Raw genomic sequence first — 22,829 nt, 5'->3', positions numbered from 1 at the left:
GGGCAGTTTTGGTTAAGTTCTCCAAGCTGTACCACTGATTTGCCGATAGACAAAAGTCCCTGCTTTTTTTTCTTCTGGCAATTAATAGCAAAAATACACCACAGGCATATCCTGAACTTTCATTAAAAATCTGAGAGCTCTTCCATGAAACAGGTGGAATGGCAAGGCATACATCATAATAATAAATTACTTATTATATCCCTAGCTCAAGGAACAGTTTAGTAAAGAGGGTGTGAAGCTTAATAGAGTTGCTAATGAGAAGACATGACACCAGAATGGATGGAATGAAGTTCCTTCCAAACTATCCAATCTATCCCATCCATCACTTATTTTTTTCTAATCTGTTTCTAAAAGATGAGGAGATAGACATATGTTTTACAGCTCTGGGTTTACAGGCATAGGTTATTGCCCACAATAAATAGCTTAAACTTTCTTGAGTCTTGAAACTGTTTTTCTGAGATACATTATGTTTGATAACAACAGGACCTTGTGAAGAAAATATCTATTCAGAAAGTCAGAGAAGAAAGAGGAACACAGAGTCAGCTTCGTAGCAGCTCTATGTGGTAACTTGTACGGTTATATAGTCTTGGAATTGGGAAAGGTATCTTTTAGTTTCTTTGTATATTGAGTCAAATCTCTTGTTACATTGTCTCTAAAACAGCAATAGCAAATGTATCTCTTTCTGCAGTTTATAACAGTTCTAGGACACAGAATGTTTCTTTTTGAATGATTTGGTGTATGCATCTTTACCAAATTATTTAAAAGAAAAAGAAAACAAAAACAACAAAACTAAACCAAAACTGTTTCTTTTTTTACCTGTGACTAAACTGGATACAATTAGTGGCAGGACCAACATTTGCAGCATTCTCATGAGTAGTTCTCCTGGAAATGAAAAGTACTTGACTTCCCGATAGCTCATCTTATATGATCGGAGAGAAAATCCAAGGATTACACCTGAAGAGACAGAAAAGATATAATAACTTAGTCTTCTAAAGTAGTAGTAACATCTGAACATGAATATTTGTAGAGTACTTACTTGATGTATCTGATTGCAACATGCAGTTTTTATTATGCCCCAGACTGTACTTCTGATCTGCTCTCTCAAATAGCAACTACTGTTATGAGTAGTCCTACTGAAGCCATCAAATTATTTTTCACTGTCACAGATTCAGAAGATCATTTGTTCTGCTATTTTAAAAAATCTAGATTAATGTAAAAGGCACATCTTGAGTCTTAATGAAAAGGAAACAGTCCCTGCTATGGCAGCCAAGTGCTTTGAATTCTGGGATTTTGAGCATAATCATATATGAGTCCATATACATACTAGCTACCAGCCTTCAGAGTCTTGTCCATGCCTGTTTACTCTGTGGGGCCTGATCCTGTTGGTGCTCTTCAGATTGGATGACATAACCAGGACAGACTTATTTGAGAATCCCCTTGTGGTTTGGTCTTCATGCAGTAAGACAGCATCAGGAGGTAAGTAGCTTTACACATGCCTGGCTTCAGAAACACAAGCACTTGCAAAGGAGGAGCTAATTGGAGTTGGAAGGTCTTACTGGATGATTAAGTGGTGGGTTTCAGTGCCTCGGGGAGTGGAGTGAGGGAGTGGAGTAAGGGAGTGTCTGGATCCATTTACTGTGCTGGGAACAGATAAATGGTCTTTGACATATGTTTACAAATGGAAGCTGTAGGCTGGCTGACATGTAGCAACCTAAATTTCTCAGCTAGAACTCTGTAGATATTTTCTCGTACTTGGTGCCAACTGCTTTATTTGCTTCTTTTGGTTAATTGACATAATTAGTTACAATTTATTGAAAGTTAAATGATTTGGTGCCTGTCTAATATAAGTCTTCCCTATCCAGCCAGGCAACACTTGGCTTTATCTGGAAAAACCTTACCCATACAGATGGTGAAACTCAGCTATGCCTCCTTCCCATTCCTGGCTCCATGTTCTTCCCCACTTTCTACTGCTGGCACTTGTGGCTGTATAGAAAGTTGGATCAGGGAGCTGATCCTGCTGCAAAAAGTATTTCTTTTTCTATGTTAATTTTGAGCCAGGTCAATTGCCTGAGGTAGTTTGTTTGCATGGCTGCAGAAGTGTTGGTACCTTCACAAGAGAATAGGCAGAGTTGTGCCTTTGAGAGGAGTGAGACTACCCTTTTTGGCAAATAGGCATACTTAGGTTTCCTAAAACTTTTCATGAAAGTGCATCCTCAGTGACGTTAGGAAGCGGAGCATTGAAACTCACTTCTGGATCATGTTAGAACTTGGTTATATCCCTAAAATGCTGTAACATTGAACACTTCTGGAAACTGCTAGTTCCAGTTCTTAATCATTTTGTGGATTTGCTTTTTTTAAAATCAGATTTTAGACTGGCACATCCATACAGCAGATAATATCTTAATGCCAAATTTTACTAGCTAAAATATGCTGTTATGCCTCCCACACTAGCTTATTGCCACCTGCTGATGTAAGGAATCAGACATAACTCTCATGTTAGTGACGCCTGTCTGTCTGATCATGCTGTTCAGGACTTCAGCAGGTTGGTTAAGTTAGAGAAGTGGAGAAATTACTTGTGGAGGACAGAAAATCTCATTGTTACAGGATTAGAGAAAAGCAATTAGAGCACAGTTAGAACCAAGTAAGGAGTTCACACTATGGAGGAGAGTGTTGTGACTAGAAGGCATTTGTTTTAGTTGCATTCTTGTTCTATAGACTCAGGTAGTCAAAGTGCATTTTGCATAACTCACTTTTCTAGGTAAAAGTAGATCATAAAGTGCATAGAGGAATAACCTCTGAATGATTCTTGACTTAAAAAAGTGCTTTAGAGTTTCACTTATTTTCAATAAGGTTTTAAATTCCACCACAGTGTTACTCACTATTTTCTTTTTATATGGGAAACACATTTCTCAGATATAAAGAATCCATCTGGACCCTTTGTTTCTTCACTTAATGAGCACTACATTTAGACAACTGGAGAACAAGCAAATAGAGCTAGACCAGTTTCTTACTTAGGCCACAGTCCTCCAATTAGTTTCGCATGAATTAATCTCTGCACTAGTACAAAGCCTCACTGAAGTTAGGAAGGGTTTCTGAGGCTGCTATAAGAACTAGTCCTTATGCTATACTATAAGGGCTTGATTATCTGGCCCACTACTGTCCAAGCAGCACTAAATGACCTAAGAGAGAATCAGGGCTTGAGAAGGCCGTTTGAATGAGTACTGATGGTAGTGACAGTAAGTTTCTTCTGACATTCCTTGTAAACCTATTGAGCCAAAAATTATTGTGCCTTTCTCCTCCGCCCCCCCACCTTTTTTTTTTTTTTTCCCCTAAAGTGTTCCGTGCATAATTACAGGGTTGCCCAGCATTGCAGTTTACAAAAAGAATTTCTGTGATGCGGAAAAAATGTGCCCTGATAGTGTACTCTGATGAACTGTGTCAACACCCAATAGTTATTAATTCTTCAGTCTTAATCTTAGTACCTCTATACATCTATATGCAGTCATGCCTGAGCCATAAGAACCTTCCTCTGAGTCAGTTTCCCTACTTGTAAAATAGGTATAGGAGTAGTTGTTTCACAGATGCTCCAGAAAATCAGATGTGTTCACACAGTGATCTTGGCAGCATAATAGGAATTTAAGCAAATTATTTCCTCATTCTAGTGAGTGATAATGAAAGGAAAAGAGCACGATTTTACCAATCTCTCTTGATTTTAGTATATATAGAGAGGAAGCATTGTTTTCAGCTCTGAGCTTAAACACCTAGATATGGGGCATTAGATCCTGTCCAACAAACTTTTACCAACAAAAATTATGAACCTGAAACAGGAAAATGAAACTTGGCAAGGTGGCTTTGACTTCTTCAAATTCACTTTTCAGAAACAACATTAATGGGTTTTAAAGAGTGAGATAACAGCATACAGTGATCATGTAAAGATAGGCACGATGATGAAGTATCAAAATAAAATTGGGAAGTAAGTCCTGGTAGGAGGCACTAAAGCTTTGGAAGGTGTGCAGTGTTTTAACATCCATCTTGTGTGTGGTAAGAGTTGTAGTGCTTAGCACCCTCCATGATCAAGACTGTAGGTGGCCTTTCACAGAAAAAGTTTCAAGTTTCTGATTAATTCTGAAAATTGTAATGAAACAAAGCCTTGTGTGAAACAAGCTCCCACAACCTGTTGTGCAGGTTTCTGTCTACCCTTTGTAACAGAAAAAAACAACTATAATCAACGCTATCAGAGCCTGACTTCTCAAATGGTAAATGGTGTACCATTCCCGCACTGCAGGGAAGAGTAGACTTCGTGACAGAATTTTTTTGGCTTTTTGTGGCCAAAAATCACTAGTGCTTGTTTAAGCTAAGGAGCTGAATTCTATATATTTGTATAGCTGTATGACAGAGCCATATTGCTGAATAACTTATGTAGTTCATAATGAAGAAATCAATCAGATTAGACCTATAAGTGTTATTGTTAGTGATACAGTCAAATTTATGGAAAACCTGATTTGCAGATAATCATGGTAAGAAGAGAGCAGTCCCTGAACTAAACACACCTACACGCAGGTTTAAAACACCATATCAGTAAAAAAACCAACCAAACAAAAAGCCCTTAACTGTTAGAAGATGACAGATGCTTTACCAAGATGTGAATGTTCATACAAGAATGTTAGGGAAGCTCAAGTCTATCTTCCTCCTTGCCCTACTCAGAATAAATAGATATAAAAATTTAATAAAGAGATAAGATTGGTGTTTTTTCACTACTTCAAATAATTCATAATCTTAAGAGAATAAAGAAAATAAGGAATCTCCTAATTGGCATATTTTTAAGTGAACAATAGCAGCAATTTTGTTAAATCAGTGATGTCTCGGTTTTTAAAAATGAATCTGTATGAGCTTCTGGCCTATATCTTATTTCAGAAACACAGGAATTAAGGCCACTCCATTATTTGGAAGTAATATTTTTTACAATATCCATGCTTTCTGTTGCATTTTCATGCAGAAAGTGAAAAAACTAGCAGTTTTACTTTTAAATTGATCAAAAATCACTCAAGCATATTTGAAGGGGAAATTACTAGGTGGTATATTAACGACAGTCCAAGAGCCGCCTTTTCCATGTTAGTGCTTGCCAGTTCAAACAGAACACAACAATAAGGTTTACATACACATCTGCTTTTTACTAGTAAATCTTAAAATACTGTTAAACGCGGTCTGTATCAATATCCTTTTCTTTAATAGATGAGGTACAGACTTCTTCTTTTCCACCAGGAAATAGAAAACTTCATAGTAACTGGAGAAGAATACCTTCAACGAGGTAGAGTGGTGTGCTAAAGTAACAGATGTTAATAGCGCTCTCTCAGAAAACGTTGTAACCAGCAAGTAAATAACATTTTGTTCTGTAACAGAAGTTGGACTAGAGCCAGTAAGAGAAGCAGGCTCCTACCAGTTTAATAGAACATTGTATATTTTTGTTAGCTGCACAGCCATTTCACTCTTAGGTTCCTGCAGAGCTCAGGAATGAATGGTGATGTTCTTTGGGTCATTCATTTCTGCTTAATTTATAATTTTGTTCTGGCACCTTTACTTCCAAGAACCAGTTTCAGATAAGGCTGCAACTGTATTTACTTGGGACAAACAGGTAAATAACTTCTCTAGTGATAAGAGATACTTCAAGTTGCCGACAAAATCACAAACACTTTTTTTTGCTTGCCACGAGAACCACAGACTCACCAATTTGCTTGCATGCTTTTGATTTTCATCTTTTTCTTTCTGTAATTTCATATTGAACCTTCCCCGCACCCTCGCCCAGCTTGTGTATCACCCACTCATTCCTTAATTTCTGGTTTTCCTTATGCAGGTAAGGCAGTATGCTCCCTTTGAAAACATTTTGTCTAACCTAAATATTCAGTACCTACATACTGTGGCAGACCTTTTTTTGTGCCTTTTGTTTGTTTGTTACTTTTACTAATTTTATGTTTAAAATTATCTCATATTATGCTAATTATTTTTTAGTAGCTAACTACTTACTTCTTTTCTTTTTACTCCATTTAATTTAGGGCTGCAGCAGAGTTACTACTTTTAAGAATTTGAGAACTACTTCTTGTATTCTATGGTCATCAGTACTGCCTTTGTACTCACCTCTCTTTGACCTTTTTTATCCTAAAGGTGTAAAATTATGACCCTATTTAAAGGTCCTTCACACAAAGTATATGTGATGGAAAACCTAAAGAACACTTTATGAGACTCCATTCCAAAAATATCCAAGAAATGCCCTTGGTTCAGGACAAGGAGTTGAAGGCTGTTTTGTCCATGTCCTGTGATAGGCAAATAACTACGGTGAGGAAGTGCACACATGGGCTCAAACTGAGGGGAATAGTACTGAGGAGAGCACCAAATTGCTGTAGCCAGGAAGAGACTACAGTTTAAGCTGTTCTTTTTTTATGGAATAAAATGGAATGGACTAGAATAGAACAGAGTAGAATAGAATACAGAATAGTTGGAAGGGACCTACAACTGTCATCAAGTCAATGGTCTGAGCACTTCAGGGCTGACTAAATGTTGAAGCAGAGCCTTGTCCAAATGCCCTTTAAGCTCTGACAGGCTCAGAGCATCAACCACCCCTCCAGGAAGCCTGTTCCAGTGTTTGACCATCCCCTCTGTAAAGAAATGCTGCCTCATGTCTGGTCTGAACCTGACCTGATGCAGCTTTGAACCTTTCCCACATGTCCTGTCACTGGATCCCCAAGGAGAAGAGCTCAGCACCTCCCTCTCCACGTTCTCACTTCAGGAAGCTGTAGAGAGAAATGAGGCCCCCCCCTCAGACTCCTTTTCTCTAAACTAGACAGAACCAAATTCCTTACTTGTACTTGTGAGATACTGAGATGAGCTCATATGGGAGTTAAACCAGGGAGGAACTATTTTCATTGGGTCGCTTTTCTGCCAGACCAGTTCCCTGCACAGGCTTACTGGTGTGCTAGGTGATGATGGTGCTGCTGTGATGGCAAGGGAGGAAAGCAAGCCTTTGAGGGTGGAAATGTGCAGCCAAGGACAGAAGTAGGACTGGCTTAGTCAATCACAGAATCATACCCTTAAGAAAACTTATCAGTTACTCTTCCTGTGGCAATCCAGAACTTGAGCTAATAGGTAGCTTAAAATTCCTTTAATTGTCTTTTTCTAAGGCTGAGTTTAGAGCTAAAGTTGTCCACATGAACTTGCTTCTCTGTTTCAGATCTGAAAAAGGCAAAGTATCAGTTGGCTTAATATAGAAGTTATTATTCCTCTACAGCTCTCACCTGAGAGAGACCCAGCAGTGAATCTCACCTGTATAGGTGTATATGTTTTTGTGTGATATGTTCCTTCCCTTTCAACTGGATGGTGCCAGTGCTGTAGAGAGCTTAAGGTTTTGTTGTATGGGATGATTCTAGCAGCAAAGTAGTATCTTAGAACTTATTGACAATTTTCTGGTGAAAAACAAACTATCTGGTTTGTCTGTATATAAAACACGTATCTACTTTAGTCATGATGCACAATACTTATTGCGTACAAGTGGACTACCCATGGTAGTTGTGGATGGTATATACTGATTTGTGGCAGGCCTGACACCTTCTTGTACTGCTAAAGTCATTACTCACATAATGCAGAGTATATTGTGCATGCATACATGCACCCTAGGGCTCCCCAAGTCTTCCAGACATCGAGCAATTTAACTGAAACTTCTACCCCAATTAAGCTGTGAAAGATCAGAAAATACCAGGCAAAAAAGCCTCCATGTCCACCTAGACAGAATTCTAAGGCTATAAAGAGATGCATTCAGAGGAAAGCAAATGTATAGTGAAGTAATAGTTACATTGATGTCAAAGAATTGTTGCCTGTGTCAGAAGAGAAATAAGTGTGTTGCCTTTGCTTAGATGACACGGGAGTGCCAGGGTGCTCTCAGTTGTACTAAAGAGACAGAAATACACTATGCACTGGGAACACCTGTCTCTTGAATCTGAGCCTGAAGATGTGCTTTATCCAGTGAGAGCTATTACCTTCCGAAAATCCCAGACCAGACTGCTAACACCACTGTTCAGTTACAATTTGCAAAGATCCAGAGGCATTTTATAATATTTATGTATTTTATGGATATTTAGAGCTCGATTAACATAGATACATAGGCACATAATTTGCAGCTCAAAATTAAGACACTCAAAACCTCTGCCTGCTACTGCCTAACTCTGGAAGTGTCTGAACTCCTGAAACACCTTTACAGCTATGGCTGGGCACTTGCACATTGTCTTTACTTGCAGACGCAGCTCCTCATTCTTGGATTGGAATGGAGAGTCTGAGGCTGTAGGGAGGAACTGATGTAACTAAGGAATGAGTAAAATCCCAGTTTTATGAGGTACTACCTAAACTGGGATGCTTCTTATATCAAATCTGAGGATATAACAGCATCTGATTACTACTAAAAAGTTTCTAAAAAAAATCTCTGAAGTCTGTCCTTTGCTACTTCTTGGCTCCAATGTTAAACCCGTAGACTATTTTTTTCCCTTCTGTCTCTTGTTGTTTGGTTCATTTGCCCTTCGTCCCCAATTAATTTTCTTCCTTTGAGAACATGTCCAAAAGATTGTTCTCTTTTCATCCAACTAATGCTTCTCTGCCTTCATTTTTTTTTTTCTCATTTTCCTCCTATTTTCCTTGTTCTGTTTCTGTATTTATTTCTCATATTCTATTTCTATTTTGTTATTATTTATAAGACAAGCAATAGCAGGGCATTTATAGAGGATTTAGAATGAAAAAGAGTTTTCATTGTTGGCACTGAAGCAGACTGTTCTTTATGGAATGGGGACATTATTCCTGATTTCACCCTCAGACAAAAGACTTTACTGAAAGACAAACTATTCCTAGTTTATGTACTCTTATTAATCTCTGAGCTACAGAAAAAATACTTTTTGTGCAAAAAAAAACCCCAAATAATTACATCAAAATTCAGGAAAAATCTCTTACTATGCATATAAAGAGGATCAGACACTCACAATATGTGCCAGATTTTGTTTTGTGAAGTATTATTTAGAATTATTGTACTACTCAGTGCTTTAAAAAGTTACTCTAGTAACTGATTGTTTCATGCCTGGGTTTACTTTGCTGCTTCACCTTTTTGACCGATGTTAAGTTTTTTACTCCCATAAAGAATAGTTCCCAACAGATAAGAAAACTGCTCTCTTACATAGTACCTTTCTTGACTTTACATTTCTTTCTTTCCTGTTTTTTCTCCACTGGAAGCTGACATAGTCTGTAACAGCACTGGATTCTGTGTTTCTCTAATACTGTTTCAACTGCTCATCCATATAATTTTGTCTTTTCCACAGTATAGAAACAATAAGGAATTGCAGTCAATGAGACTGCAATGAGATCCTCCAGTGCCAAGAAATTTGTGCAAATATGTTCTGAAAACAGAGTTCTCTGAAGAACTTCCAATGTATTTTAACAGAAAGCCTGAGGTTAGAAGGTTAGACCTTGATAGTTGTCTTTGTTTTGTTTTGTTTTTGTTTGTTTTGTTTTTGATTCCACCTTAGAAATACACCACAAAACAGTTCATTGTAAGCTTGTCTTCCTTGATATGCAGTTTTACTCCATCGTTTGTGAGATGTTCAAATTATGCATTCATATCTCTACGGAGCTAGCCCAACTTTTCATTCCTACAAAACCACCTGTTAATTTAGCTTATTACTGATAGCCTAAATGTGTAAACAAGATGCTTGCCACTGAGGTTTAAGTATTTTGTTGAATCAAGATATGCCTATGCCAGAACTGTTTGGGTCATGGAACATAACTCACGTGGCAGACTTTGTTAAAAGATTTTAAAGAATCTTTTTATCCAGTATTTTAGTGATACATGCAAACAACCTGGACAGACTGCATTTCCTGTTGTAGAATGTAGGACTTTTGCCATATCAGCTGTAAGCATTACTGGAACCCTTTATTTATGCTGCATTTTGCATTCAGTGAATTATTTTGATAAGGAAATCAGGCTCAGAACTGAAATTCATGGGATCATGGTGCTATCTTCTTAAAAAGATAGTTAGGATGCTTTGTTAGTTGGGCGACTTCATCCCTAAAACTTTAATATGATTATGAAAATATTAATAACTAGAACCTTCCATCTATTTAGTTTGCTGGTCAATGGCCTCTCTCAACACATGAATTTCCAAAAACATTTTATTTCAGGTGATTAAAAAGAGGCCTCATGCATAACTTCTTGTGAGTTAACTCATCTGAAGGACAAAGGATTAATTTAGATGTAACCTCCATATAGGTTATGATACCTCTCTTTTCACTGTTAGGTGTTATTCAGAATGGTAGAATTTCCCTGTCTTAAAGGTCACAAAAATGGCAAGGGAAACTGGCACCTGTAACAGTACTTAGTTACATAGTAAGTACTTGAGACCAAATTGTGACCTTCAAAGGCCTTCTAGATAAAAAAGCTTAGCTCTGAAACTCTATAAAGTTAATGGGCACTTCTCTGTTTGTTTTGGAAGACCCCTCACTTCTTGCTGTTCTTACTTTTTTTTTTTTTTTTTTTTTTTTCCTCGGAATTGCCATGACCTAAACATCTATTTGCCTAATTCCAGGCTGAGTCCTGGGAATCTAGAAACTCAACATGACTCACACATGCATGCAGAGAATCACCTGGATTTGGGATGCCCTGTGTTGCTGTTCTTACCCAAAGAATTACTTCACAGCCTGGGGCTCCCTGTTGTAGATGAGTATTTCAGCCATTAGGTTAAAACATCATGCCCCCTTTTGTTCTCTTGGCATATATATTTGTCTTTAGAAATCCTGCATTTCCTCCTGCTTGATGACACAACTTTGAAAGGAAAGGTGGAATTACATCCTTCTGTAACTTGCCTTTTGAAAGTAAAAGGAGCAAGCCAGGTCCTCCAGCGCTGCTGAAACAATTCCCAAGGTGAGGGCTCTTGTGCTTCTGGATCTTGACTGGGTGAAAATACCTGGTGTGGTCCTGACTCACTCAGAAAAGAGTGGGAGTAGGAATGCAAACCTGTTTGTTTTTCTTCTGGCAAGTTTTGGGCAGTTATATGCTTAGCTTGTGGACATGTGGGTTTACTCTTTCAAGTCTCCTAGCTGCTGCTCATGCATTAAAAAGACACCAGCTCTGAGATGCGGATTCCACACGCAGCTTCCTTTGCTTATGTTTTAGGCTTTGAAGGACTACATTGCACATCCATGTGTGTCCCAAGTATAAACTATTTAAAAAAACATCAAAATACATGCAGTAGCCTTATCTATCAATTGCTTTTGGTTAGTACTCCCAGGAATTCCCTGATTAATGGTCCTGATATACTCACACAAAGGTAATTTTCTTTTTTTCCTTTTTTTTTTTTTTTTTTTAATTTAGTACTTGTGAATAGTAAAACCAGAGCATTTACTAGAGCCAGTTTAAAGGACCAACTTATATTTCAGTGTAAATAATGTTTAACACTTAAGCCCCATCTTTTATAGCCTTTTTTGAATAAATTAATTTTCAGTTTTGTTACAGTACCTGAGGAAAAGCATGCGCACACTTTGTAACTTTAAGGCTGATTTCCATTTATGATCTTCTATCCATGCCAGTACAAAATACACACACACATCAAGTTTCAAGGAAGAAAATGCATTTCTTCAAAGTTCATAACTGAACAAGAATTCAAATGGTAAATGTAACTTCTGCTAAGAGAAAGGACATGGGAGAACAACCACAAAATATGAGTATCAGCAACATTTTGTTATCCTCCTGATTCTCCTGTTACCCTTCTGGTTTTCTTTGACTCTTTTCCTGTTTTTAACTGCTTTTCTTTTCACTGTTGTACAGGTGACTGGGACAATTATTAACCCCTGTTGTTAAAAAATGCCTTAAAAATCTATCATCAAAATAAATTTCCTTTGTATGGGTATATACAAGAAAATCAAGACAGTTTGGGGGACAGCTGAGGAGAAAATAATTGTATTTATGCTGAACACAGAGGCTGTCTCTATCCCAATGCTGTCTTAAAGAACCATAAAACTAATGTGACTGCATGGATTGTGTTATGCAGTTGGTGGTTCCAGAATATATACTTTTTTTAACAGGGCATGAAAAAATTAAAAAATCAATATCTTTCAGATGCTGATGTAGAAATTGTTGCTATATTAAAAATTATCACAATGCCTGCATTTATATGTTACTTTTTTTTGCCAGTCTTATTATCATCCAGACAATCTAGTCTCTTTATTACCTCTTTTAAATATAGGAATTTTTGTATACTTTTACAAATGTACTTTATCTTGATTTACCTAAAAATATAAATATTTTATAAAAGTATTTTTTTCTTCAGTACCATAAAATCCCTGGAAACTTTCAGATGCCTGGTTATTTCAAGAATCTGTGTGAAAAATTTAAGCCACATGAATGAAAGTTTCAGGAATTCATAAACAACTGAACATGCCGTCTTCAGCTACTTCTTCATTGTGGCCAACTAAAAAGCATTCTGGTGCAGGTGACAACTCATTCTAGCTGTACAATAGCTATGGTGTGCTAGTAAGAATCTAACAATGTTAAACATTTACTCAGCATATGAATCATTGGCACCTAGCTTATGACTTTGTACTGCTTTGCAGTCACCATAGTGACTACAGTACATGCCTACCAACAAGTGTAAAGGACTGGCAAGCACTAATACTAGTTCATTTACTGCTGAAATGTCTTTTTAATTCCCTTTTATGCTCAACACAAAATTTTCTTTGACAGCCTTTGAGATACCCACTAACTCTTCTGTTACATATCTCTTGATAGCATCATTTCAATAGTGTACTAGCATTCAGACAATTTTCTTGTAAAGTCTCTGAGAAACCATATAAACATCCTACATGTCTCATGCAGTTACTGTCCTGCATTCCACCCAGGACAGCCTTGAAATCTGCTTTGTAAGCAGTGGTATTACATAAATGAATTGAAATTAAATTTCTAGAGAGACTTTTGAGAATCTCATCTTCCTTTTTACAAGCTGTGTGAAGAGTTTAGTGAATGCGTGTTTCTCTGGATTGTTTTATGACCACTCAGGCATACTACTTTTGAGCACCACTTTGCAATTCCACTGATTTGACAATTTAGAGGAAATAGGAAGGTAATAAGCCTATATATAGCACATTTTTTACCTTTACTGTGCATGTGTACACAGCTGCTGTCTCTAGAATGCACAATTGTGATTTGCAAAGTAGCCAAGTTTATTGTTCTTACTCTGTGCCATGTATGGCAGTCCAACAACCAGTGCCATTTCATTTCAGTAACACCAGAGTGCACAGTAAGAAATTAAGTTTGTGATAATAGATTAACAACATTTTATTTTTGAAGGAACTGCTAAAAGAGCATACTGTTCATATTTCATAATATGACTTCTATTACTGGCTACTCAATAGCAGAATTAAATTTCTTTGTACTTCTATACTTTTTCTCCCTTTTGAAAAGGATCATCTCTTTTGAGTGTTTACGTTAGTGTTGCTCTGGATCTTGCAGTGCCTGTTTATGTTTTATTTGTTTGGTTTCTTGTTTGTTGTTGTTTTGTTTTGTTTGTTTTTCTTTCCAAAATAATAACTATTTATTAACTTCAAAAGAATAAAGGTTTTGCTCATTATTTTTTTCAGAATATTACTTAGGAAGGTTTTCTCACTCAGTGAGAAAACAATTGTGGTGGGCAGGTTCTTTAAGAGAGCATTGGGACAGAGGAAGCCTCTGAGTTCAGCATAAGTAGAATTAATTTTTCCTCAGCTGTTCAGAAACTACCCTGGTTTTCTTGTATATATCTTAATCTTTTGTCTGGTGTCACATTTAAGGTATTCCCTCACCTAGGACTCATCTCTTACAGCTGTTTGTCCTGTAGTTATCGATAGGTCCTTGCTTTGTTCTCATGCAAATTTTACCAAGGCTGCCTTAGGCACTGTCATCATGTTCATTGTCAGCGTGTGATTGGGTCGAACACCCTTCTCTGGGTATGTCAGCCTCAGCCTTCTGTGGGTACAGAGGGCCTGCCAGTAGCAGAAAAGATGTCACTTCAACACACAAGAGTAGGTTTTATCCAGGATTCTCTCTACCTGTATATTACAGACTTGTGCCTCTTAGGACTCCTTTTAAACTAATGTTCAGAGCAGAAGTGTGTTGAAATAAGAGCATCTGCTACTCTGCACGCTTTGCACTGTTAGAATATTTTTGGGGTTTTGTGTGGTTTTTACGTTCCTTATAATGAAGGATCATCTGCAGGCTTTATTTGACTCTTTGCTTTTTTCGGGGACGTAGGGACATTGGCAATACCTTCATATCTCCTGTCTTCTTTCTGTACTTTTAACAAGTTTTTTTATAAAGATGTTGGAAAGTTTTGGAATCTTATATATGGTGCGTGCTGTTGTAAAACAGATGTTGTATGGGCCTGTCTACATTTCACATCTATTGCCTGCAATTACAGAAGATTTGGTTCCATGACACAACCAGTCTTGTGTTCCCTTTGGTGGTCAGGTAGACAGAAATCAGAACTGGATCCATCTCCGTCCTGCTTTAATGTCCCAGGGGATAACTGCAGCATATAGCTTCAGCACTGTAAAGGGGATTTTAGCTAATGATTCGCAGCTATAAACGTTTCATATATATGCAGAACCTTATTTTCAAAGTATTTGCTCCACAACCTTCCTCTGCTTCACTGACCCCCTCAATTGAAACAGTATTTCTCTGTGAACAGCTTCTCAGGATGCCTGCTTAGCAGCTCTGTGTGTCTCAATCTTTCCTTCCGTACAAGTTGAGAATCCACAGGAGATTCCTTGGCATTTAGAAGCCCTGCCAGAGTAAAGTCTGGGCTTCTGTGGCATTTTTGGAAAATGGGAGGTAAGTAGCAGAGAATCAAGACAGTCTACTGAAGGAAGAGTATCTGAAAGGAAGGCATTTTGAGGGCAGGATGATGGAGCAAAGTAGCGTGGGAGAGAGGGCACTGCCTGAAATTTTGCCAGTAATTTGGCTAGCACTTCAAAGTTCTTAAGACTTCCTGCAGATTTTGCATGAGCCACCATGACCTCTAGCCTACCTTAAATTGCTCCTGGTCATCATGACACTCTGAATTTAGCAGTGGTCAGCTTTTCAAATTCACCTCACATAATTGTTCTCATTCATTGCCTCTTGCCAAGATCCAATGCTGAGAACTTGTTTAATATTTCTTGGTATACTAGAAGAATCTGAAAAACTGCATCATAACTCATTGACCACACTTTTCTCAAAGTTTGTCAGAGGGCTTAACAGCAGTTAAAATTTCTCTAAAAACAACAACAAGAGTGATAATGATGATTGTTATATGAATGCCAGAAAATCTCTACTATGCAAAGTATCAGTATGCAACACAAACAAATGCATGTTGCAGCTATTCACTTCAAAACAAAATGCATGTTTAGGCAGACATAAACTCAAGTGCCTTTTATAAACTACAGTCCTGAGACTGGATTAAGACATACGATCCTATCCACTTAACCTCTACCAGCACCCATCCTGCTCAGCAAGGAAAATTGAAATGCTCTATTAAATAGGATTTTTCATGTCAGTCCCTTAACAAAAGAGGCCTGAAACAAATGTTTCTGAAGAAACGTTGCTCCCTTTAAAGCTAAAATTTTTTGTTTCCTGAATTTAGTCTTTATGAAAATTGCTGTAGTGTCAGCCCTAAAAACTGATGTCATCTATCTCTTTAGATTACAGAGACCATGAAGACTCAGTTCTTATAAATTATTCAACCCTCACCTGAGTATAGTTTGGTTTCCCCCCACACTTACATCCAAGCATCTCTGATGAGACTGCCAGCAGTGCTAATTAGTGGGTTAATTTCACAATGTTGATTACTGTCTGCTAGAAAAGGGATTAAGCCCACCATCTGATTTTCCACAGATCACAAAACAACTGAGAGATTATAACAATTTAGTCTTTGCCAAACTAGACAGATGGAGTTCAACCAGTGAGCTTTTTCCAAACTCTAACCAACTGTTTCCTCCTTCTGAATTTCGCCACAACAGCACAAAACTCTCAAAAATACAAAGTCTTACCTTTTATGAGCTGTGACCTCACTGTTCTAATCATACGTATGTACTGTACAGTTACACCACAAATAAGGAATCTGAGAAAACTTTGGAGTATTCCATCATTGTAATGTGAAGGCTTTTTTCCGTGTGTTAGGCCAGATATGTCTATAGGTTCATACATGGAATTGGAGCAGCTGGCAGCTGCACATTTTCATTAGTTCTCCAACTTATGTTCCAGCTTTACTGGTTGCTGTAGGTGGTAGTGGAGCTGTGGGCAGACATTTGTCCCCAGTCATCTAAAGCTAATTGGAACATGCAATAACAGTAAAAACACTTGTCCAACCCCCGTGTCTGTTCTCACATTGCCAAATTTATAGGAGTCACAGTGGAGGCAGATGACAGTGAAAAAATTGCAAGAGCACACAGGTCTTGTGCAGTATAGACAGGAGATAATCAAAGAATTGCATTCCTTTGAGGCTGGATAGTGTTTTAAGACCTGCTTCATTTGTTCTGCCTTTTCTGACCATTGTAGATAAAATCCCTTAGTTTTTTATCCCTGATATTAATGAGCTTTTTGCATTGAACACATACATATTTAGGAACTAAAAGTACTTGTGATCAAATACTGTTGATAAATATGAGAGGCTGGCATTTCTGTTATAGCAACAAAGTATTTTTTTAATCAATATGTGAATTAATATAGTTGTCTAATTTTCTCCCAGAAAAAGACCATCAAACCTAAAATTAATGTAAAATAACCCTGCAGATATGGTATCAAGCAACAATAATGGTAAAGCCCTAAAATATGAATTCCTAAAAAAGCTGTAGAAAAATAGTGTGACGATTTATATGGAATAGCATTATCAAGGACATTAGGGCCTACATAGGTGTAGGATATGCACCCTTATTTTTAAGTGTTAACATTTGGATTTTAATGAGCAGATTTGCAGTTTCATATTTTAAATTAATTAGAAAATAAAAATTAAAGTAGTTCAGTAAAGACATACTGTTCCTGCTCAGGCTCTAAAGAATGGTATTTCATGAAACATATGGTGTCATTTAGAAAAGCTGTAGTTAAAGGAAAATTACCAAAAGTGAACACTTAAACATATAAAGGCAAATTTCTTTTAAAAATTGTATGTTTTTCTCAGAAGATTCACTTTCTAATGTAAATTCAAAAGGTGTAGCAGTATTTTAAATTTGCATTTTGGTGCATTCCAAATCTAAACGTTGTTTGATGTTCTGGATTCCTCTCCATATACTCTAAAAAGGCATTTAGTCAGGTGTTATCTTGTGGTCATTTGAATAAGTAACATTGCTATTGTTGCCCCAATTCCATCTGAAAGATGCATGTGTAAGATTGTGAGTGACTGAGAGAGCTTAAGCTTGTACTTAAGTTTGATTGTTTTGCATTTATCAAGAGAAAACTGAAAAGGCTGAGGCTCTAATATATACCTTTGCCTAGAAATTTCACTTCATTCATTGTGGACTTCTGATTGTCATTGCAAGGTGGGATTTTATTTGGTTTTTGTTTGTTTATTTGTTTTTAATATGTGTGTATATATAGATTAGGTAAATAAAAGTTACATCCTGAACATTTTGCTGCAATTGGCTTTGTAGACAAAGTTTTCATTGAAAGCATTCAATTCAGTTTTTTATCTAATTCTTTAAGAGGCGAAACCATAAAACAGTTGAATTTCTTCAGGAAAATGATCCTTCACACTACTAGAATAATGTAAATGTGTCTTCCCTAAACTTCAGCATGCAGCTGTCAAAGCCAAAAATCTCCAAGCCAGAACATTCTTATCACTGCAGAAGAATTTGGGATCTCATTTGTAATGCAAATCGCCCAGGCAAATTGTCATTGTCAAATGCACTGGAGATCCTATTGAACAAATTACTCACCAAGAATCACAGCAACAACGGTGAAGAGCACAAAGGCATTCCTCAATAAATAACTTTTAACATCATCCTTTGTTATGCTCTGCACTTTTTTTTTTGCCAAAAGTGTACGTTTCCGGACTCCTTGTTGAATGCGTTCCATCCTACTTCCAGTTTTTGGATCTTCTCCGTTACCTTTAGTCATCTATTTTGCAGGAGGTTTTCTTTTACAGTTAACTTCTGTCAATATCCCCTCTGAAAAGCAGAAGACTCTTTGCCGTGGGAGGTGCTGGTGAAACCTGCAAGACAAGAAATTTCAAATATTGCAATAAGATTTTAAAGATATGACTAGCCATATGTTTACATGGAAGCAAATATTCAGTAAAACTTGTATTATTCGTAGGATCTAAGTTGTCAACTGCAGTTTTTGATACATCGCGTCAATGACTGCTAAAGAATTATTTGAGTTGGGGATTATATCAACCGATCAGATACATGTCCTGTGTGTGCAGAAATTAATCTGAGTTGCTGTCATGCTGTAAAACCCATGAATAACTTCTTTTTTTTTTTTTTTTTTCCAGTTGCTAGAGATATACTAATGTAAAATCAGGAAAATTTGTGGAAGCCTAAGGTGCTATAATGTTTAAAACTGTCAGGCTTCATTTTTATCTGTTTAGCAGGCCCATATTATCTGAAAAGAATTCTAGCTCACCTTCACATTTACCACTGGAGATAAATATTTTGCTTGAACTGGTACATTTGAAATGTTCTGCATTTCGGATCTTTTTAAATGGTTCAATGCATTGGCTGAAATACTCTTTTTCACATGGCAAACCACAGCAGGAATAGTTTATTTATCCCCCAACTGATATTTAGAAGATATGCCTTTGACAGTTTTATGTTGATAACATTCATCTTTGAAGTGTATAAACTATTCAGAGCACATCTGTAAAACATCAGAAGTTATATCCCACTTAGCTTGTCACTTCAGACTGTAATACAAGTTCACATTGCAAAATAACGCTTAGCTTGGCCTGGCAGCAATTATGGGGATATAATCTGATTTTAAGAAATCACACACTGACTCAAACTTAAAATGTTTTAATATTAAAAATCCTTCATTAAGTCAACATTTTTCCTTTTAAGATATTTTTTTTTTTTTTTTTTTTTTTTTTTTTTTGTGGCTGCTTGGTATTCATTTGTTTGATAATGGAGCCTGCACAAGGGTATTCTCTGAAAATCCAGTTTTCTGAAGACTTAGTTAATACACAGGCATGTTTTTATGAAGAAATGAGAAATTAATAAATGGACAGTTAGTTGCTTCAACTGAAATCTCTCTCCATCTACACACATTTACAGTCCAACTCTAATACCTTACTTTCAATAAATCTAGTTCCTAGATACCTTTTTAAAGAAAGCACTTAGAATATAAATTCACAGGGTTTTCAAACAGCGTGTTTCAGAGGAGATACCATATTGTAACAAATTTCTTTTGATGGGATTTGATCGCTGCTTCTACCATATGTTTCAAGATTGACACTCCAGTGCAATATTCTCCCACAATTCTAACAGAATGCTATATGCTTTGCTTCTTTACAAAATGGAAACATTCTGAGACTGAGCTAGATATTTAGATTAGTAAGTATTCTAGCTTGGACACGATTACTGTGTGCATGCAGGATTATTTTCAGAACAATTAATTTTGAAAAAAAGAAAAAAAAACCACTGTTCACAGTGGTTTTTCTTTCCAAGATGATTAGTGCAGCTAATCTGGCCGTTATGACTTACATTAAGATCAAGAAAAGACAAGGGTACAGCTAAAAGGATCATTACATTAAGTAACATGCAAAGGCAGAGAGTGAAAAAATCAGACTTCTTACTCAAAACCCACCAAACGAAACGATCGGCTCACCTTTTCAGATCTTCAGTACCCTAAGAACACGGTAGTGGTAGATCAGGTGGGGGTTTTCCCAGCTAATAAAACAGAGCTGCAGAGCTGAGCGAGCGGGAGAGAGAAAACTGACAATCCGCATGTGCTCCGGAATACAGCAACTTACTATGGCAGTAACTTAAGGAAAGGGGAGGAGACTGTCAGCTCCGCTCTGAAAAAAACAGAAACACATCAGAAGAGAGGGGAAAGCTGAGCTGCTGGAATATTGACTAGTCTTGGCACGGTGAAAGCTGGGTCACTTTCTTTGTTTTTCCTTTTAGACCACTTTCACGCTCTGTCAGTTCAGCTTCGTTAGAAATGCAAAATCAGAACTCAGGCAGAATTTAAAGATACACACACACACACAGACACACAGAGCAGGGGAGGCTGGGGCACTTCTTCATTACATTGTCCAGACTGGAAATCTGAAAAGCCTAAACATAATTGCATAACACTATCCATGTGCTTTTAAAAATATGTGGTAAAATATGTAAACCATGTTAGTTTCTTCTAACAAGAGGGTGTGAAGTCATCACTTATTTTCTGTTTCTTAAAGACAGTTACTCATGATCTACTCTTCCCAGGGTGGGGAACCACACATATCTTTCAGAAGCAACTGGAGCATTATCAAGAATAGAGAAAAACATAATGAGCTGTAATTCTTTGCATGTTTCTTGTAGATATTCAAAACACATGATGAGACTTGCCTCTTGTTTAGCAATTTAAGTTCACTGGTACTAAGCCCCATTCAGCCTGTTTCAATAGCATGGAATGAAGATGAAGGGAAAAGCATGAAACATCCACTTTTGGGAAATAAGTGGCCTTCAGTTTCTTTTAGCTTTTAAAAGTTTGTACTATTGAAAAGATGTTTACAGAGTAGAGGCAGGGGAATTCCCAAAGACCTTCTTTCACTTTTTAGAGAAAGACTTTCATTTGAAATATTGGTAAAGTCTGTTTAAAATATTTAATAATTGTATTTCAGTGCATCTTTAATGATATTTTAAACTGTATTTTCTTACAAGATAAACACATACTGTAAATGGAAAGTTATATAAATTCATCCTAAACATATAATTTAAGAAGTTGGTTTATAGATTATATGGCTTCCATATTTTTTTTCCCCTGGAAAGCTATTTGAAGTGTACAGAAATAATGTTATGTCTTAGACACACAAAAATAGACATGAAATAAAATTATGAGTAGTGTTACCTCCACACAGTCACAGTAATGGTTTTGCTAAAGTGTTTTCTACTTTAAATGTGCTTCAGATAATGATGTATAATTTAGAGAAAAATTATCTTTCAGTATAATGCAAACTTACTCATGATTAATGTAGGTTAGAGATCGAACTGTGTACTGTGGAATCTTGATCTTAGTTATCTAACTTAAGAAAGAGAGTAAGCATCTAAATCAAGTTATTAATTTGCTTTAAAAAGCAAGAAGAAATGTTGTTGCAATGATAGAAACACATGCTGTATTTTCTCATACCTGAAAGCTAAAAAGTCTATCTCATTCTTATTTTTCATGGTGCAGGTTTAAAATACTTTCACTATTTTTCCAGGAAATGGGAACTGACCTCTTAACTGACCTTTGGCCTTTAGTGATCTGCTTGTTTGATCTTTCATTTTAGAGTATGGCATGCTTTCTGTGAAACCTCCCAGATAAGGACTTATTTCTGCCCTCTTTTCATATGAATAGTAATCTTCCAGTTGTCTTAATGGGAGAGGGGTCAGGCTCCAAATGAGGTGATCCAAAAGAATATAATCATTTAACACTTTCATTAATAATGGAGTCTATAAGAAATGAGGATAATCTTGTGAGAGAATTAGCTGTTTGGTGAGACAAAATAGTCAATGAGCAGTTGTACAACTTAGCAGTCATACCTCTGTTTCAGGTCTCAGTGGGCAACAGGCATTATTACACAGTGCTTAGAAAAACTGAGTATTAAGAGCTTTTTGATGACATGTTCTTGATCAAAATTTTCTTTCTATCTTTTTTACTCCATCCTTTCTCTCCTAATACCCCTTTCATTTACTGATTTTGACTTTGATGGTGATATAAGGTAACTATACTATATAAAGAGTATTATCCTTTATGTTATAATAAACATGTATTTTAGATGTGCCTGGATAGCAATAAATGAGTCACTGTTCATACTACAGTGTCACCATGCAACACTTGAAATTACAATTCACTGAACTTTCCTTTAAAATATACAACAGTTTTAACAGATTTAGTATAAAGTATTTAAGACTAGGACTAGGACAAATTAAAAATGCTTCTAAAATACTTCTATCCATAATTTTCAGTATTATTGTTGGTTTCAAGGAATAGCAACTCGAAAGTTACTAGAAATATTGTAGGCTTTAGATTCTATCAGCCAACACTAAGAATATACGAAAGCATTCTTATGTTTGAAATAGTAGCACAGAGCAGCAGTCATTACTGTTACCACTGGTTTTACATTGACAAAATAATTTCCACCTGCTTCAGGGTTGTGTTTTGTTTTGATTTTAAATCAACAAGCAATGACCTAAGACCTTGATGAGCCTGTCCGTGTTGTCACTGTGCTCAGCACTCTAATTTGTGCTTTGAGTTTCATTTTCAGACCTACTTTGATGAGGTGGCTTGAAAAGCAGGGAAATGCAAGTGTAGGGTAAGGACTGGTTTTAACTTGAACCTCATCCTCACAGGCATTATGGGTTCAGCCACCTGAAATCAAACATCATGGTAAACTCAAGCCCTGTTTGGTTGTGGGTAACAAAGTCAGTCAGTAAATGTACTTTGCATGTCCGCAAAGTATCTGAGGGCCTTTGTAAAATAAGCAAAGGTATTAGAGTGGAAGCTGCTGTTCAAACACAAAGTATTGTTATTTTCAGCTGACTAGAGCTATCAGACGAAAACACGGGGAGATCAGTTGTAGCAAATGTAACAAGTGGAAATGAAGCAAGAAATTGTACAACCA

At 36.7% G+C, this 22,829-nt stretch overlaps 1 protein-coding gene across 1 annotated transcript in view; it reads right to left on the bottom strand.

The window, feature by feature from the left end:
- SLC1A3 (solute carrier family 1 member 3) overlaps nt 1-20,192 on the bottom strand; it is a 63,586-nt gene extending 43,394 nt beyond the window's left edge. Inside the window, exons 1-3 of the mRNA XM_005508016.4 lie at nt 19,847-20,192; nt 17,959-18,233; nt 817-954 (exon numbers count right to left, since the gene is read on the bottom strand). Coding sequence (XP_005508073.1) covers nt 817-954; nt 17,959-18,139 — 319 coding nt within the window. The 5' untranslated portion in view covers nt 18,140-18,233; nt 19,847-20,192. The remainder of the gene's footprint in view (nt 1-816; nt 955-17,958; nt 18,234-19,846) is intronic.
- Nucleotides 20,193-22,829: the final 2,637 nt, after the last annotated feature.

The sequence above is a fragment of the Columba livia genome, chromosome Z, assembly GCF_036013475.1.
Source record: "Columba livia isolate bColLiv1 breed racing homer chromosome Z, bColLiv1.pat.W.v2, whole genome shotgun sequence".
Taxonomy (NCBI): Eukaryota; Metazoa; Chordata; class Aves; order Columbiformes; family Columbidae; genus Columba; species Columba livia.
Note: the sequence above shows the minus strand (reverse complement) of the source record. Positions and strands in the feature narration are given on the sequence as shown.